General features: G+C 37.6%; 1 protein-coding gene across 19 annotated transcripts in view; it reads left to right on the top strand.

The window, feature by feature from the left end:
- PARD3 (par-3 family cell polarity regulator) overlaps nucleotides 1-15,545 on the top strand; it is a 666,688-nt gene that overhangs the window by 260,760 nt on the left and 390,383 nt on the right. For all 19 annotated transcript variants that reach the window (XM_046011672.1, XM_046011682.1, XM_046011678.1 and 16 more), the window contains exon 3: nucleotides 2,351-2,531. In XM_046011672.1, coding sequence (XP_045867628.1) covers nucleotides 2,351-2,531 — 181 coding nt within the window. The remainder of the gene's footprint in view (nucleotides 1-2,350; nucleotides 2,532-15,545) is intronic.

Consider the following 15,545-nt stretch of genomic DNA (forward strand, 5'->3'; position numbering starts at 1 on the left):
TTCTACCTTCCTTGGAATGCCACACTTAGTTTACTAGGCATAGGGTTGTAGGGTGAATGATCAAGGTGGTGCTGGCCCTTCGCACTTTATTACTCTGAGATTTTAAAGTGCTTCCACTGTTTAGTTATCAGAATAAATAGATTGAATCTTAATTTTCATGGCCTTTTGTAATGCTATATTATGAAAGTGTAATTTTGAAATAATTTTATACTTAAGAATGGTTGCATATATTCTTCATCCATCCGTAATGTAAAATCTGATACAGCTATAGTACAGTTATCAAACGTAGAAGAACTAGTAACATTGAGTCAATACTGTTAGCTAATCTACCGCAGTCTTTTGAATGTTGCCTCTTTTCTACTGATGTCCTTTTTCTAGCCCAGGATCCAGGCAGGGACCTCACGCTGCATGTCGTTCTCGTTTCTCCTCTGTCTCTTCCAATTTACACGACTTCATCAGCCTTCTTTTGCTTTCCTCACTTTAATATTTTTAAAGAGTGAGTTATTTTATAGATTGCCCCTCAACTTGGATTTATCTGATGTTTTCTCATGATTAGATCAAAGATACACATTTTTAGCAGGAATACCTTTGAAGTAATTTTATGTCCTTCTCCGTGCGTTTTATCAGAGGGTGATACGACTCATTACTGGTGATGTTACCTTGGTAAAGTGTTTTCTGCCAAGTTTCTTTTTGCAAATTTTTCTCCCCTGCACTATTTTTCTCTTTTTAATGAAAAGGTATTGTGTGGGGAGATACTTGGAGATTTGCAAGTATCCTGTTTCTCGTGATATTCTCACTCAGTGATTTCCGCTTGCATTGGTGATCTCACCTGCCGCAGTTCTTCCTGGGAAGATGGCCTGTGATGACTTCTGTTTCCATCATTCATTTTTATTAATTGGAATGCTACAGTATGGAAGAGCTGTCCATTTCTACCGTTAATTATTTCTTTAATTATTTACTTGTATCATTATGGACTTACAGATATTTAGTTTGCTTTTGGGTTAAAATCCAGTTGTATCATTATTGACTTGTTTATGAATTGTCCCAGCTTTGGCCATTGGGAGCTCCTTTGGGTCAACACTGATTCACTTTGATGTGCCTCTTTCACTTTTGAGTACCCTTTCCTTTTTGGCATCAAGGGTGTTCGAGGCCCATCATGTATTTTCTCTGCCCCAGACCTGGAATTAACCTTTTTTTTTTTTTTTTAAAGGAGCCCTGTTCATTCATTGGAAAATGGTAACAGAAACCAAGATCCGGGTGCTTGTGTTCCTTCATACTGTGGGTGGTTGCTTCTAGGACCACTCAGTGGGGGGAGCTAAGAACCACACAAGCATTAACATCCATTTCTGCCTGTCTGTCTGCCTGCCTACCCACTCATTAAAAAACAAAACAAAACAACAATAAAAAAAACCAACCACATTTTCATACTGACGCCTCTGATTTTAATCCGGTATCACAGAGTTTATTTCTTTATTTGTAACTTCTGTTTCTGACAGGGAGAATATTGACTCTCATTATCTAAAATATTTTTCTTTTTCATTCATTCCTGGTATGTGTGTGTGTAGTAGTGTGAGGATTTCTAAACCATACACTTTTGAGAAACAAATGTATATGACAGGTTTTTTGTTTGTTTGTTTGTTTGTTTTTCGGTCTCTAGCCTTATATTGAATGGTGAAAATAGTTTTCCAAAATTACTTAAGTTTTTTCTTCCCCACCAACCTCATTGCTCCCATTGTCTTTTTCTTTCAACCCTATTCTTACCAACTCCTAGGAGACAACCTTATCTTTTATCCTTCTTATGCACAAATGGGCAGACATATGTGTAGTTTTTAATACTCCTTCCTCCTATGTGAAAGGTACCTTGTATCTTTAGCTGTATGTGTAGTACTACAGATCACATATATGCATTATATATAGAAATGCATTTTATTTTCCACTTAATATATCATTTACAAAAAGATTTATATCTGCCCCATCTCTCTTAATGTTCTGTGATATAAAACCAATTTATTATTTTTCGCCAGTAGAATTTTGGATTTGAAACGTACAACTTAGAAATATAAAAGTAAAGCATCAAGCTTGGGGGGAAGACTAGGTCTTTGAAGCTTTGCTTCCTAGAACATAATATTCCTGGGTGCTTAAATGTTAGTATTTTTCCTCTGTAGATTCATGTCAAATGTGGTGTAACTTGGGTAGCAGTTTTATTTTACTTTAATTTAATTTTATTTAGATTCAACTAACTAACATATAATGTGTTCGTTAGAGAGGTAGAGTTCAGAGATTCACCCATTGTTTGGTAGCAGTTTTAAATGCCTTTGTTTGTAAATGCAGATTTACCTTTCGTTTCTAGCTGGTGGCGGTGTTTGATGAGCAGGATCCCCATCATGGAGGGGATGGCACCAGTGCCAGCTCCACGGGTACCCAGAGCCCAGAGATATTTGGCAGTGAACTTGGCACCAACAATGTTTCAGCCTTTCAGCCTTATCAAGCAACAAGTGAAATTGAGGTCACACCTTCGGTCCTTCGTGCAAGTAAGTGAAGGCTCTCTCTTCTCTGCGTGTTTCATCTTAATTTACAGGGATGCCAACTCCTGTTATCCAGCCATGCTCCTGTGAATAGAATTCATTATCTGTTTTTATCAAAAATTGATTAAGTTTAGAACCTGGGCAAATGTCTTTTGCTAGAGAGGTAGGCAAGAGTCTTCACATTTTAATACATTGGGCTTACTTCACTTTAGACTGGTAGACTTTTAAATTGCTCCCTAAAGGTAAATAAGGATGACAGTTAAAGTTATATTCCTAGATTTTTATTTTCGTGTTTTTCATCTGAATGCTAGATCAAATAGGAAATAGTTAATGGCCTTAACACCAAACCCAAACATAGTATCTTTGATTGATAATCAACTGGATACAATCATTACTTGAACTTTATCTGAAAGAGTGGTGAAGAGACCTCGGGGCCAGAATTATCGACAGAGATCTGGAAGAGCTGCTATTCAAATACCCTCTGAAGGAAAGAAAATATAGGGCTTAGTGAGTTTATATTAGGAATCCAGGGACTTAGAATACTCAAATTCTAGGACACTTGCCTGAAGAATTCTGTTGGCTGTTCCTGGGAGGTTTATACCGAAAAGTGAAGTACTTTTGCAAAAATAAATTTAGTGTTTGTAATGATCTAATCTGATAATTGAGTACTTCTTAAGAATAAGAAGGTCCATTTCAAGAAATTTTTAAATCAGAAATAATTTATTTTTTAGTCACCTTTATTTAGAAACATTGCAGTTTTTCCAGTGTTGTGTGGTAGTTTTTTTTTTTTTTTTAATATTTTTATTTACTTATGTGACACAGAGAAAGTGCACAAGTAGGGGAGCAGCAGGGAGAGGGAGAGGGAGAAGCAGGCTCCCCACCCGAGCAAGGAGCCTGATGCTGGGCTCGATCCCAGGACCCTGAGATCATGACCTGAGATGAAGGCAAATGCTTAACTGACTGAGTCACCCGGGCTCCCCTAATTTTACCGGTGGTCTTGTGTGATTTTACTGGTAATTATCAGTAGATCTTCTTCATATAAACAGGTAATAATAAATACTAATGTATGAAATTCTCTATAGAGTATAGTTAGATAATATTTAGACTATAGTTAATTCTCACAAAACTTAGGTTTGTTCACATGTGCAAACATATTTTAAACTAATTTTGTGCAAATAGCATTTGATTACTACATGGATATGCTCTTTTAAAAATCTTATCTTGGATTTGCTTCAGGCAATGTTTTTCCAAATGTGAGGTGTGCACCACGTATGGTATGCAAGGTAATACGTAAGTGGTACACTAGTCACTTTACTTGCTTTTATTGTATACCAGCTCATTAAACCCATGCTTTTTCTGCTTGGAATAATCTCATTTATAAAAGTGGATTGCCTAAATTTGATTTTTTTTTGAAGTTTCTGATGAAGTGTTCAATAATTTATCAGTTTCTTATAACACCCAAGGCTCATTACATCAAGTACCCTTATTAATGCCCATCACCCACCTCCTCTCCAGCAACCCTCAGTCTTTTTCCCGTAGTTAAGAGTCTCTCATGGTTTTTCTCCCTCTTTGATGTCTTCCCATTCTGTTTTCCCTCCCTTTCCCTATAGTCCTCAGCCCTGTTTCTTATGCTCCATGAGTTTTATAAGTAAAATCATATAACTATCTTTCTCTGATTGACTTACTTCTAAATGTGATTTACAGTACATTTTAATTAAATAAGAGTACAGATATTCAGGTGCCTGATATTTGGGAAATAGTGTCTTTATATGAATAATTACCCTCTAAGGTATATAATTAAATACAGAGCTTTTTAAATGTCTTATTGTTGTAGTTTTTAATTCATGTTTTACAAAGGATGCACTTTTAATTTAGCTGCACTTTAAAAAAGTGTTAGAGGAAAGGTAAATGCTGTCTTTATGTTAAGAAGAATTTGAATGGTGTACTTTCCATCAAGTTTTGTCTTTCATTCTGGATGCAACATTTCTTCACCACCACCGCCCACATTTGGCGGGTCCTGTGTATTTAAATTTAAATGCTGTTTTTAACACAAAAGATCTCTTTTACCTTGTTTTTCACGAGCAGAGGAACTTATATTGGAAGCTTTGGCAATGTATTGTAGCCATCAGTGGGAGAATACATAAATATAACTTTCTAGTTCTAAATTGTATATGCTACGTTTATTTAGATTTTATGGCTTTGGCAGCCATTGGGTAAGTGTATGGTAAGCATCTACTACACGCAAGGTTTGGTGGTGACTGTGTAAAAGTTACCTGTTATATATGACTCCCCTAACTATTAAGATGGTCAAACATATTACAGGAGTTGGGCAATGCTGGGCCAGGCATTGCAATATGTGATGAGTCCAGAGTTGAGGTCATAAGGCTAGTCCTTGTCCAAAAGGGGTTTATATTTAGTGGTCTTTCTGATTTACCAATAGAATAAAGAAGCCAGCAATATGTAGAAATTTGCTGAATTGAGGAATAATCAACTCTAATTAGGGGCATGGTTCATAAGAGATTTTAGATAAACTCCTAATGCTTCCCTTGAAGAAAGGAAGCGATAACTTGCCTTGTGTTTTCCAAGTCTTGCTATGATTGAATTCACTCCTCTCCTTTTCTGCATGAAGAATTGATGGAAGCTAAGAAAAGTGTGCTTTTTTTTTTTTTTTTTTTGGTCAATAGAACAGTGGATATTAAGTTTGAGAATTAAGATAAAGCCTAGGTGAATTTAATACACAGAATTCTCATCTTAAAATCTTTTTATGCTTTTTTAGAAGTTGCTGTAAATTTGCCCTTGTAGTGCATATAAAGTGAGAACCTTGATTTAGTTGAATTGTGGTTCTCAGGTATAAGTGATCTTTTCCCACGAGGGACAATTGACAGTATCTGGAGATATTTTTGGTTGTTGCAACTGGTAAAGATGGGGATACTGTGAGTGTCTGATTAAGGCCAAGAATGTTACCAAACATCTTACAAGGCATAGGACTGTTGTCCATATCAGTTCTCCAGCTCAAAATGTCAATAGTGCTGAGGTAGAGAAACCCTGAATTAATGGTCAAAAATATTATGGTCAAAAATAGTAGTTATGTAAGAGAAGCTTAAACTGACACTTGAGAAATATTTTCTTGAGCCCTGTATGTTGAACAACGTTCTGAATAATACCCTTAAACTGAAGGATGAGACATCACGACCAGCTAATAATGATATTGCTCATAGAAGGTAATCAGTAGACCATAATAATAAAAATGGGGGAATTTGGGGCAGTTTTACATAAACTTACTGGTGTAAATATAATTATTAGAAAAAATACATATTTTCCTAAATTCCAGAAAATGTGCTTTAAAAAAATGAGAAAGTGAATAAAATAGACCACACAGTGAGAGATCATTTATGTAAAGCTTCTTATGTTGAAGAAGTAAAACAAAAAAGGATAACTATGAAAAATAGGTATCTATGGGGAAGAGAGAATAGGATGGATGAAGTGGGGTAGAAGTGAGACTCACAGCCTCTTGTTTTGTATATTTGACATTCAAACCATATTATGTTTTATGTAATTATAATCAAATTTTAATTAAAAACTGCATAAGATTATTAATAGTTAAATAGTGATTCTCAAAATAAAAAATCATGTAACAGAAATACACATAAATTATATATCCAGTTGGTGGCTTATGCATCCAAGAGTAACTATTTTGGGTTACTGTAAAACCTAGTAATTTATACTATGAAAGGAAGATGGGGGGTGGGAGAAAGAACTGCCAAACAAACAAGAACCCTAAAACAGTTTGTTGTTGGTAATATTGGTCCTGTTACTCTTGGATTGTTGGGTGGATATTATGAGACGGAGCAAATGAAGAATTACAGTAATATTGTAGTTCTGTTATTCCTTGTGCCATCAAGGATCTGGGATTCAGAATATAGAAGAAAAGGTCTACAGACTTAAGTTAGAGGAGAATAAAGAAAAATTCCATGGTCCTCAATTTGCACAGAACATACAATGACTCTGTGGTATGTTTTATTTCACACACACAAAGGAAGGAGGGAGGAAAGGAAAATCCTGTATGTGTTCACTGAATAGGTCTTGAATTAACGCTCCCACCCAGTAACTGAGCATTCCTGATATCCAGCCTGTGATTTGGAAATAACATTTTCCATCAAAAGGGATCAGAGCTTTCTGCAGAAATGGCTGAATTCTGATCCAGGGAGGAAATGCATCAGATGATTATGGGTCATCCTGCCATATCAGAAAATAAGGAAAACTGTGAAAGATTACTGGAATTGTGTCAGCAGGGCCCAGGAGTCATGTTGAAGCTCCCACTGGCCCAAGGAGGACGATTAGAACATCAGGAAGGGGAGTAATAGCAGTGCGTTCATGAGTTCATAATGATAATGAATAAGTAAGCAAGCAAGGTAAGGGATGCTAGTGAGCCAGGTTATTGTTTGGAAAACTGGTAGAAGAATTAAATAATGAGGTTTATTTCCTGTATGAATGGTTATTACTGGGTAACTAAATAGATGAAGGGGAAGTTCTTTTTATTGAGGTATCCTGGCTAATAAATGATAGAAGTAATGCTAGAGTAAGAATATTGCTTTTTTGTCATTCCTGATGAAATAATGGATCTATGCATTTATCATCAATCACTGGTAATATAAAAAGATAATAATAAATTGAGAGTTAACTAAGTATTGTGAGCTTCCTCATGGAAGAATGTAACACTATGAAGTAGTCTTGCAAAAGAAATTAAACCCAAATCCAATCAAGCATCTAGATCCAACTGTCAATTTATAAGAAATCCTGAATGCCGGAAAGCATGTTAACACCGTAGATGTGCAGTCAGTCAAGTCAAGATGGTGGGAGGCTGTATAAGACAAATGGCCCAGGTTCTTCGATACGTCAAGTGCAAGGTGGGGAAAAGAGGTGAAGAGGGAACACAGATTAATAGAGGCTTAAGAGACGTAACAGCCAATCATAATCTGTGAATCTTGTATAAATCCTGATTTCAATGAAACAACAACAAAAGAATAGCAGTCATATGCGGATTGGTGAGTTGACACCGTTTGAATATTTGATATTAAGGAATTATTTCATTTTAGGTGGACTATGTTATTGAAATTATTTTCTAAAAAGTTTTTATCTTTTTGTAATACATAACAAAGAAGGTGTGGTTGGAAATCATCTATCTGGAATTTGCTACAGAGTACATAGGCGGGGATGGTAGCTGAGTGACTATGTGGAGATGCAGTATGCTATTCTGCTTCTGTTTGTGTTTAAAATTACTCTAAAAATGTATGTGTGTGTTTGTGTGCATGTGTGTTTTTGAAGGAAACACTTTTTAAAGGCACTTATTTAACACTTTGAAAGTTCACTTAATTCCTGTTTTTCTTGAACTTTGTTTCATTTAATATAACTCGAGTTTTAACCTAATGCATTTATAAGCTTGAGTATCTCTCGTTGGTCATCTTTTCCCATTTCTGTGAAGCAAAATACATCCAAATGTTAACTCTTGAATTTTTATATAATGCAAATATACTGGTGATCATTATTAATACATAATTTATCAATGTCGTGTAAGTATACACTATAAAAAATTTGCCTATTAATGTGGAAATAACTGAGAACATTCAAATGAGAATAAGCTATTTATTCAGAGCTTGCTATAGCAAGGGACCCTGCCGCCATCACTTGTATTTGGCCAGCAGGGAAGTGGGAAAGCTTTATAGTAAAACGAGGGGGAGGCTTTAGATGTGCCCTCATTGGTAGCTGTTGGCGTAGAGTAGCTGCTGGTGGGCTACCTAGAAGCAGAGTGTACTTGGTAATTGGCTAAAGGTGTGCAGGGACTCTCTCTGGCTCCTCCTAAATTGAAAGCAGAGTCAGAGATTAGGGAAGCTGTCAGTTATTAATCAGATCCTGTCTATATTGGGCCGACTGTTACAGGGGTTAGTGCTTGGCTTCCTGAACTGGTTGCCGCAGATAGTAGTCTACTTTCCTGGACTGGTTACTCTAAGTACCAGACTGGCTTATTTAGGTTGGTTTCTACAGATTGTGGATTAGATTTTAATTTTTATGTATCGTCTGGTCATCACCCATTTTTATTATTTTTTTTTGAGAGGGCTTGTGTGCGTGAGTGGGGTGAGGGAGGGGCAGAGGCAGAGAGAGAATCTTGACTTGAGTCTCAATTGCATGACCCCCAAGATCATGACCTGAGCTGAAATCAAGAGTCAGATGCTTGACCGACAGAGCCACCCAGGTGCTCCAGAAATTATTTTTATTATAAGTATATGTCTTTAAATGGGACTTTCTCCCCAGCTAGTTCACTCTAATTGTTGAAAAATATTAAATTTTTCTAGAATGAGAAATTGTTATCTGGGAAATCTTGTTCACAGAAGTGAGCAGAAGGGTATAGATGGAGTTTGTTACGGTGCTGTTATTGGCCCTTCGACCTTCTGTCAAGTTCAGCCCCAAACATCCGTTAGTGATCCTTCATCAAGTTATTTTTATTGATGTATCAGTGGAAAGACAACTGACTTGTGTCTTCTTTCATTTTGTTAAAAGGAATGAACTAGAAACTCACTGAGTGGCAAAAGGATTTGTTACCTGGAGTCATTTACTTTCTCAACATCAAGGCCATTATTTCAAAATGACCCTTTGTCTGGCATTCGGGAGGTTTAGTGTTTGTTTTTTGTTTTGTTTTGTTTTTTCCTTTTTGAGATTTTCTTTCTTTCTTTCATCTATCTATCTATCTATTTATTTAGAATCTCAAGCAGATTCCATGCTAAGTGTGGAACCCCACGTGGAGCTTGATCTCATGATGTGAGCCAAACTAATTGTCGGACGCTTCTCCAGCTGAGCCACCCAGGTGCCCCATCCTGGAAGTTTTTATGTGCAGTGGTATATATCATCAGTTGTAAGATTTAGGACAGGTGATGGTTAGTTTTTACTTTTTAATTTTTTAAGTGTGTGTGTGTGTGTGTGTTTCACCTGTTTTGTGAGGTAGAAAAGCTGTTCAGAGCATATGTAGGACTTCCTAGACTAGGCACTTTTACCCCTCCTATCATAATATTATCAATAATAAAAATTATATTTCATGTAATTAATTATTTCAGTATTTTAATTTTTCTGTCATGCAAAATTTCATAGTTTTTATGGGCTCTAAAGTATTATTTTCATATGATGTGAGAAAAAAACATTTACTGTATCTCTCAAAGTTCATTTTTTTTTAAAGATTTTATTTATTTATTTGACAGAGAGAGATCACAAGTAGATAGAGAGGCAGGCAGAGAGAGAGGGAAGCAGGCTCCCTGCTGAGCAGAGAGCCTGATGCGGGACTTGATCCCAGGACCTCGAGATCATGACCTGAGCCGAAGGCAGCGGCTTAACCCACTGAGCCACCCAGGTGCCCCTCAAAGTTCATTTTGTTGTCCTTCTGATTTTAAAAGAAATTAAGTGTCTGACTCTTGAAGTAAATGAAACCATATAACTGACTTTCTCTTCAAGAAAGTCAGTTATATGGTTTCATTTACTTGTAGAATAACACGGAGGACGTTAGGAGAAGGAAAGGAAAAGTGAATTGGGAGAATCGGGGGTGGGGTGGGGAGACGAACCACGAGAGACTGTGGACTTAGAAACGAACTGAGGGTTTTAGAGGGGAGGGGGTGGGGCTTGGGTGAGCCTGGTGGTGGGTATTAAGGAGGGCACGGATTGCATGGAGCACTGGGTGTGGTGCATAAACAATGACTCTTGGAACACTGCGTCAAAAACTAATGATGTGTTTTATGGTGACTAACATAACACAATAAAGATTTTTTAAAAAGTGTCTGACTCCTGGTTTCAGCTCAGGTCACGATCTCAGGGTCCTGAGATTGAGCCCCACATTGGGCTGTGTGCTCAGTGAGGAATCTGCTCGAAATTCTCTCTCTCCCTCTGCCTCTGTCCCTCCCCCTGCTTGCTCGCTCTCTCTTTCTCTCCAAAGAAAGAAAGAAAATATTTTTTAAGAAATTAAATATTTGAGCCTCCTGAAAGCACTGTGGGTCCCAGGCACTGGGCCTCTTCTGCCTCCTGGGTATACATCAGCCCTTAGGGCTGTTGACAAGGGAAAATGGGATCAAAAAGCAAGCATTTTGCCTTGACCACTTTAAGGACAATGGAGCCATTTTGGGAAAAGATGCAAATCTTTTTTTTTTTTTTTTAAAGATTTTATTTATTTATTTGACAGAGAGAGAGATCACAAGTAGGCAGAGAGGCAGGCAGAGAGAGAGGAGGAAGCAGGCTCCCTGCAGAGCAGAGAGCCCGATGCGGGGCTCGATCCCAGGACCCTGAGATCATGACCTGAGCCGAAGGCAGCGGCTTAATCCACTGAGCCACCCAGGCGCCCCAAAAGATGCAAATCTTATGTGAAAACCTAGACTTCAGATCCCTGAAATTTTTGGTGCCCCGGCAGGCATCGCTTGGATGGTCTTTGTGTCTTCTCAGGCATTGTTCATTTTGAAGATTTGGGCAAGGTTAGTAATCTCTCTCAGCTTCAATTTCTCAGTCTCTAAGTGCTTGCCTCAGGATTGTTGTGAGTAGTAAATGAGGTCTTTAAGTCCTAATACAGTGCTGGGCACAGAATAATCACAGATAACAGAAGATTGTAGAATGGTGATGATGATAAAGGATGTCTCTTGAGTGTAGACTTTATGGATGTTTTAAAGGGTTGAAAAGTTACAGAACCTAAGTAAATAGGACACATACTCTTTCTTTTTTTTTTTTTTTAAGATTTTAATTTTAAGTACTCTCTATACCCAATATGAGGCTTGAACTCACAGCCATGAAATCGGGGTCACTTGCTTCATTGACTAAGCCAGCCAGGCGCCCTCATGGGACATATATTCTTGAATAGGACACACTACCTCTCTTCAATATCCAGTTAGACTGCAACTGTTTTCTCTCACCCTCATAATTCTGTGATACATGTTTAAGTGTCTCTATTTTCAGTGGTCACAAATCCAGGCTTTGAGAGACCTAATGTGCTCAGGGACACACATTTCCTATGCAAATAAATCATTGAGTTCAAGTCTAGTGAAGTCTAGTGATTTTTTTCACTCTGTGATTTTTTTTTTTTTTTTTTTTTTGGTCTTTGTTTTTTAATTCTCAAAGACTTTTTGTAGAGGTCAGACATTCCAGGGTAGCCTGATCTTAGAATGGTGGCAGGATTCTTCTTTGCCCCAGAAATCTAATTTTTAAATATTTCCTCTGGAAGATCCAGACTGGAGAATCAGGATTCTTTTGGAACTGCCACCTGTCCTAGTAATTGCAAAATTTCTGGAAATAATATTGCTGTAGGAATGTAGAGAAAGTGTCTGATTTGTTTGATATTGTGTGTGTGTGTGTGTGTGTGTGTGTTTACTGAGTTTTAAATCTTGTAACATTTTTAACATTTCTAAGCTATGTTAATCTTATAGATTTTATCCATTGCTGGCAACATTTTATCGAAATAGTGCTGTTTGATTAATTGATAAGGTTTTACTGGCTTCCTAACTTTTAGAAGTAAAAGAGATAGTAATAATTATTACAGAAGGATTGTGTCCTAAGTTAGCACCCACTCCCCTATCTTGATCTCTTAATTTTTTTCTTACCCCTAAGCACTTACAGATTGCTTTTGCTTTGCTGAGAGATCCAAGATCTTTGCTTTAGAGATCTATTCTCTTAACATTAACTGGTACTAGAATACTATTTTCCGAGTTTGATTTAAATATATATTGAAAAATAGAAATAATATTCCTATTGTATTTCCTTTTAACTTGTGAAGTGGAGCATGGCATACAAATGGTATTCTCAGTATTTCAAATAATTACCTTCTTACTGTGCAAGTTCTATTCAGCATATAAAACTCATCCAGTTTTGTTGTAGATGCAATCTGATTATTACATGTTGACAAGGTCATATATCTATTAATTGGATTGGAGATGGGATACAAAATTGCTGTAATTATTGTAATTTTCTAGCTAATTGCAGGGTTGGTGGTGAATATTTTACTTCTGCAAAATGAAAAACAGTATTCCATCAGAAGTTGTTTTATGGGGTTTCAGACATTTTGTTTTATATCTTTGTTGCTTTTTGCCCACAAAGTATCTCTTTTGTATTTTTTGTGTATTGATCTGCCTCTGAATGTCAGAGTGCTCATTGGAAGGGATCAGTGGAAGCAGGCACAGGCAGAGAGCCGAGTAGTACTCTCAGCTACCTCTTTGTTCTGGTTGCCACGTTACGTCTATTGTTTATTTATAAATTGGAGTAGTCTCCTTTCAGACCTATAATAAAGGTTGGATGGGTCAGAACCAATTAGGAGAAGGATCATCTTCACTGCTCTCTTGTTACCTGTGCCACATTCAGAAATATTCTCTGAAATAAGCATTTTTTAAATTAAATTCAGATTGTGCATCCTTTTTTTTTATTAAAAAATACGTGAATTATTTGTTAGCCCACTTAGTATTGTAATATGGAGCTTATTTTGCATGTTCTCTCTCATACTTTTGCTTTATTTAAGCTGAGCTAGCTTCCAAAGCTGGGAGCCAAATCGACATTTTAAAAATAATGGGGGGCACCTGGGTGGCTCATGTACACAAGGTGAGTATGTTTGGAGGATTGCAGATGGATGGGGACTGAGCTACTGAGGGGGAGTTGGGAGCTCACTGCAGAGGATGGTAAAAGCAGACTGATGTTTATTCCCTGCTGAAAAATAAACTGGAGGCGCAGGTGAAAATTGCCAAACCTAATGAGCAATTTGGCAGATAAGATGGGCTGTCAGGCGACCGCAGATCAACAGCAGGCACACTGTCTGCGAACCAACTTTTTTGTTCCAGAGCACTACATTTAAATACCGTAAATACGATATTTTTTTCATTGATATTTGGTATCACAAAGATGCCTCTTTTACCCTTCAGGTTTCCAATTAAAGAGCTGGTAGTCAACATATGGTGATTTTGGTTGTAAAAGTATGTTAAACTTGTGAAATGTTTCCTCCACTAAAAAAAAAAAAAAAAAAAAAAAAAAACAACGAATATATCTTCCACACATCAGAACATAAGTAATATGAGGTCTTAAAATATGCTAATAAAATATAAGTGATCACTTGCTTCATTGGGCTGAAACATTTCATCTCTGGTCTGTATGTTGGAACATTGCGAAGTAACTTTGTAGGCTTTTCAGTGTTCTCTGTGATTTATATCTGCTTACTTTACCAGAGAATTCTTTCTTTCCATGGAGGGCATGAACATTTAGACAGGTGCATAGCTTCTCCCCCATTGAGGCTGTCAGTATATTACATTGTGTAAGGGGCATTTGAAAAAGATACTTGTGTCTTTGTAGAATTGTAGCTGTCGGTCCCTAAACTTCGGGGGGTCTGCTTCCCCTCTTTTTACCACGGGGAAGCTTAGTCTCAAGTAAAGGAATGCAGTCTGTGGTTATGACATGGCAATGGCTCGGGACTTCATGATCAACGAGCTGATTTACTGACCAAAATGTCTGAACCCGTACTGTAAGCTCCCTTTGTGGCATTTCCAACGCCTGACTTGAAGTCCAAGCATCTTCGCACTTCCTTTGTGGCATCAGTATTTCTGAACTGTCTCTAAGTAGAATAAATATTCGTTCCTTATATTCTTTAACTATATCTGTGTGAAGCACTTAATTTTTAACAAATCCCTACACATATGGAATATAATATTTTACACTTAGTAATAGTGACTGTCCATCCATTAGTCAGAGGAGTATTCATTTTTAGAAGTTCTGTGACCTGTGTAATCACGTGGACTTTTAGCCTGTAGTTAGCAGGTGATCCTTGGACAGGGCTTTCATCTGACAAAGCTTGCCTGTAGGGGGGTTCACAGTGCTGCTTTGGGAGGATCTCCACACCTCTGACATGTGGCACGTTGGGAGGGGGTGAGTCACACGCTCTACTAGAAGTTGCCTTTGAAATTAGACCCAAACCATGTGGAACTGGACCCCTCTTGCATGAAGCTTTCGGTATCTGTCAAAACTTGCTGCAATTGTAAGAGAAGAACACTTCTTACAGATTTGTCCCTTCCCCCCACCCCCGAGTTTTCTGCGCTGCCTGAACACTTCTTCCTTCCTCCCTTCTTTTTGCCCTTGGCTCTTACGTTTTACTTGACCCTGAGGTCTTGCCTTGTACTCTTGCTTTTGTATAGGAATCTACCTTATTTGCCCAAATATATTATCTGTTTATCAAATACAGAAATAGTTAATGATACTTAAAAATTTGTAAAGGTAATGTAGCTATGGATATATTAAGAAAGTACAGTTCAGGGGCACCTGGGTGGCTCAGACCTTAAGCATCTGCCTTCGACTCACGTCCCTGCTTTTCATCTTTTTCTTAAATAGAAAGCAATAGCCTTGGGATGCTTGGGTGGCTCAGTCATTTAGCGTCTGCCTTCAGCTCAGGTTCTGATCCCAGGGTCCTGGGATCGAACTCCACATCAGGCTCCCCACTCAGCAGGGAGCCTGCTTCTCCCTCTCCCACTCCCCCTGCTTGTGTTCCCTCTCTCATTGTCTCTCTCTGTCAAGTAAGTAAATAAAATCTGGGGAAAAAAAATAGTTTAAATCAAAGCAAGAAAGCCCATGTCCAAATGGCAGTCAGAAGTGTAGTACATAGAGAATATAATTGTATGAAAATGTTTTAGTAGATGAGATTAGATTGGACACAAGATTTCTCTTTCATTTTCCCATTCTAACCAGGTATGTAGCTTCTCTTTTCTGTTAGCGCATGTCACAGAGAGACCCATATTGTAGATTATTTTGTCAGCATGAAAGCCTGCCACATAAAATCTTTACTTCTCTTCTTGCTGCACTTGATATAGATCTCTTGTTTACTTCTTGAGACTGTGTTTGCTTATTTATTTTTTATTGCTTTTAATGTCAGAAATGGCTTTGCTTCCCAGTTGTGTTTGCTCCTGTGCCCAGCTGGAGATGGGCTTCATATCTCAGAACCATTGTGTCTGCCCCAAGTAGTGAAAGACCGAGAGGAAG

This window comes from Meles meles, chromosome 7 (assembly GCF_922984935.1).
Source record: "Meles meles chromosome 7, mMelMel3.1 paternal haplotype, whole genome shotgun sequence".
Taxonomy (NCBI): Eukaryota; Metazoa; Chordata; class Mammalia; order Carnivora; family Mustelidae; genus Meles; species Meles meles.